At 33.6% G+C, this 3,759-nt stretch overlaps 1 protein-coding gene across 1 annotated transcript; it reads left to right on the top strand.

The window, feature by feature from the left end:
• The first annotated feature begins 629 nt into the window (after window positions 1–629).
• LOC143597554 (protein FAR1-RELATED SEQUENCE 5-like) lies at window positions 630–1,786 on the top strand. Its single transcript, XM_077076035.1, has 2 exons — window positions 630–657; window positions 1,137–1,786. The coding sequence occupies exons 1-2, from the start codon at window positions 630–632 to the stop codon at window positions 1,784–1,786; spliced, it is 678 nt and encodes a 225-aa protein (XP_076932150.1).
• Window positions 1,787–3,759: the final 1,973 nt, after the last annotated feature.

The following is a 3,759-nucleotide window of genomic DNA, read 5'->3' as shown; positions in this document are numbered from 1 at the left end:
TATCTCCTGGTCTATAACATAAGGATCGACCACAAGTTCTTCATTAAACTATTATATTATATTGTCTCAATTATTCGTTGATTCAAAACATTTATATAGTCATAAAATATTAGATAATCATTTGATATTTGATATATAATTGTATAGTTTACAAACTAAACCACGATCTGTAAACCAATTCCTAGAATGTAGGAAACAATTAGTAAATAAGATTTTTAATATGAACAAGTTAATTACTATACTACCCTTTTATATAAATTTTATGGAATCCCATTTGTCAATTTTATATTGGTTCTTATCATTCTCACAAAACTACAATTTCTTATTTGAACTCTTATATATATATATATATAGAGAGAGAGAGAGAGAGAAAATGGTTTAAATAAGAATTAATTGTTTTGTAAGAATGATAAGAACTAATGAATGAATGACAAGTGGCATAGTTTTTTATTTAAAATAAAGGGTATTTTGGTAAATCTTTATATCCATTAAATTTGTTTAAAATATCACAATAACCGGTTTAATTCCTACAATTAAGCGATATGGATTTGATTCATGTTTAAGATCGATTATTCAGTAACCATCGCTACCTTTTCTTCTTTGTTAAAGTGATTTTGATTTAGAAAAACATGAATTCTATGATGGACGGTGAAAAAGGTACATAAATTACTTACTATCAATTATGTTTATGTATTTATTAATGTCAATTTCATTTAATTCCTATTATTGTTTTGTATCATATATATTTGTTTATTAATTTCGATTGTTTATTAATAAAACACACATGCTTGTTTTTATGCGAATTCTATATCAATCAATTAATTTGCATAATGTTAATTACTTGCCTTCTATGATGATGATCGACCATGATGTGTAAACACCCTGGGGTCATCAAATATATATATATATACTTGAATGAAAATGGTTAGCGTGATATCTATTCTTGTTACTTTACATACTGTTTATTAGCTATTTTATATGATGATGAGTATGATGTGTAAACACCATGGGTCAACTCTTGTTTACTACAATGATGCAAGTAGGTTTTAATTATTCATATCAGACACACAATTGGTTCGTAATAGGTTTATGTTTTTTGATTTTTTGATATAAATTATGTCTTATTGTTTGTATAGATGCTATTGCTTACCAACCGGTTGGTATTGAACATATATCTCCGATATCTGGAAAAAAGTCTTACTATCCAGTTTGTGCTGCATCAATGAAACCCATTGAAGGTATGATATTTGACAACCTTGAAGCTGCTAAATCATTCTACCAAAGATATGCTCTAGCTGGTGTTTTTTCAATAAGGAAAGCAACACAATGGAAGTCTCGGGGTATCATTCTGGGGAAGTATTTTGCCTACTCAAAAGAAGGTCAAAATACGGTTAAGGCTGTTGATACGCTAGACGAAGAACACAAGACTAAGCAAAAAAGAAGGAGATCTTCACAACGTACTGGTTGTGAAGCATTAATTAAATTAGAGCTAATGGCTGATGGCAAATATAAACTATACAATTTTATAGAGCCGCACAACCACCCATTTGTTCATGAGGATGATATGCACTTTATTCCTGCAGCTCGCAAGCTTTCTTTTACAAAGAAAACACTTATCAGTGATTTGGCTAACATTAACATTGGACCGGTTAGAGCGTTCAATAATATGCGGACTATTTTTGGTGGGTTTGACAAAGTGGGTGCAACTAAGGTGGATTGCAAAAACTTTAAGAGCGACCAAAATCTATATATCAATGAGTATGATGTTGAAATGGTGGTCCAATGACTCATGAGGAAGAAAGAGTATCTACCCAAATTTTCATGTGAATATACTACTACTCCTGATGGTGTTTTGAGGGGTTTATTTTGGGCGGATGAAGATGATAAGAGGAGCTTTTACACATTTGGAGCGTCGTATCCTTTGATGCGACGTATCAACACAACAAGTACTGCATATATTTACTTTTCTTGGCTATAATTTAACGTATTTCAAGGTAAATAACATTATAACTATTAATATTTTTTTAGATACAAGATGGTGTTTGTACCCTTTACGGGCATTGAAAACCACAATTGTAAAGTTACACTCGGTGCTGCTCTGCTTGGTAACGAAACGGCATAAACATATACTTGGTTGCTCAAATGTTTTAAAAATGAATTTGGATACGCACCTCAAGTTGTTGTCACTGATCAGGACCCTGCTATGAAGAAGGCGATTGAAGATGTTTTTCCTAATACTAGACACAGATTGTGCATGTGGCACATAATGGATAAGCTTTCAGCAAAGGTGAACACGTTGTTTTATATCACATAAATATATGAACTTGCTTATTTTGAATTAATATTTTTCTAAGATTTTTGGTTTTACAAATAACGTTTTTGGTTAACATCAGGTTGGATCAAAGATATACAACGAAACAGATTTTAAAGAATGGTTGTGTGATATAGTATGGACGGATCAGATATCCGCTAAACATTTTGAAAACGAGTGGGTCTAGATTATGCATGATTTTCGTCTAACTGACCATGAATGGTTGACCGATATTTACGAAATGAGAAGCTCATGGATTCCGGCATTTTATCGTGACGAAAACATGTATGGGCTGATGCGTACTTCATCTAGGTCAGAAAGTGAGAACCATTTTTTTGGTAAGTTTTTCAACCCACGTTGTTGTAACATCCCGAAAAATTCTAAAATAATTGTTAATATGTATTTATTGCGTCGGGTGAAATAAATGAGTTAGTGGAACGATAATTTTAATAGTAAAATATGAAAGACTAACTAGGATAATTAGATGGGATTAGTTATGGACCAAAAAGGAAAGATGGGCCTTAGGTCCATGGGCTTAAGGGAGTATTAATACCCCCCTTAAACCCTAATCCTTTCCATTTTCCATCCATCTTATCCATCCTAATATCTACACAATCAAACACACACACACACTCATCCCTAATCGGCCGCAAGCTAAAGGAGAATTCCAAAACCAAACCGAGCCTATAACTTGATATATCTTGAACGTGCAAGCAAGATTCAAGATCATAGTTCATAACCAAGCTAACCCGAAGCCTATAAACGCTTAAAGGTACGTTTTTAACCTTAAAGGTTACGTTTTTATGAACGGTTTGCCTTGAAACTTAAACATAGACTAGATCGGGTCTAGACAAATCATAAAGTGGCAAACTTGAGGATAAAGGTGGTCTTAATCTATTCATTAGCTAGAGATCTAGCTAAAATGAGTTTAAAATCGATAAAGCTTTAAGCTTTATACCTAAAACGGGTTTGAAAGTGATAAAGGTCCAAGATTTATGCTAGAAACGAACTAGATTTAGATAATGTAATAATAACGGGTGCAAGACAGCTTAGATTAATAGAAAATGTTGTTTAAATGTAACGAAATGGGTACCTTATCAGTGATAAGGATGAACAGATGGATAAAAACGATCAGGCCTAGGTTCTTGGCCATTCTACAAGGTCCTCGGTCAACCCACGTTTTCGGTCAATGTGGGGTTTTCGGTCAATATGAGTTTTCGGTCAAACGGTTTTCGGTCATGCATGTGTTCTCGGTCATACACGAGTTCTCGGCCAATATGTGTTCTCTGCCTGGAGTTCTTGGCCACATAGTGCTCTGTTGACCTTGGGCCTGGTCAGTTGGGCCCATAGATTATAATGAACAGTGGACCTGATCTAACTAATTGGCCCATATGTAAGACTTAGACAAGCATGCCCAACTTAGAAAGTGTGTTGGTTAATTAGAACAC

Source organism: Bidens hawaiensis, unplaced genomic scaffold, assembly GCF_021521415.1.
Source record: "Bidens hawaiensis isolate Kalapana, Puna unplaced genomic scaffold, B.hawaiensis_p1.1 tig00048504_1, whole genome shotgun sequence".
NCBI lineage: Eukaryota > Viridiplantae > Streptophyta > Magnoliopsida > Asterales > Asteraceae > Bidens > Bidens hawaiensis.
The sequence above is the reverse complement of the archived record's forward strand: the minus strand, read 5'-3'. Positions and strand labels throughout refer to the sequence as shown.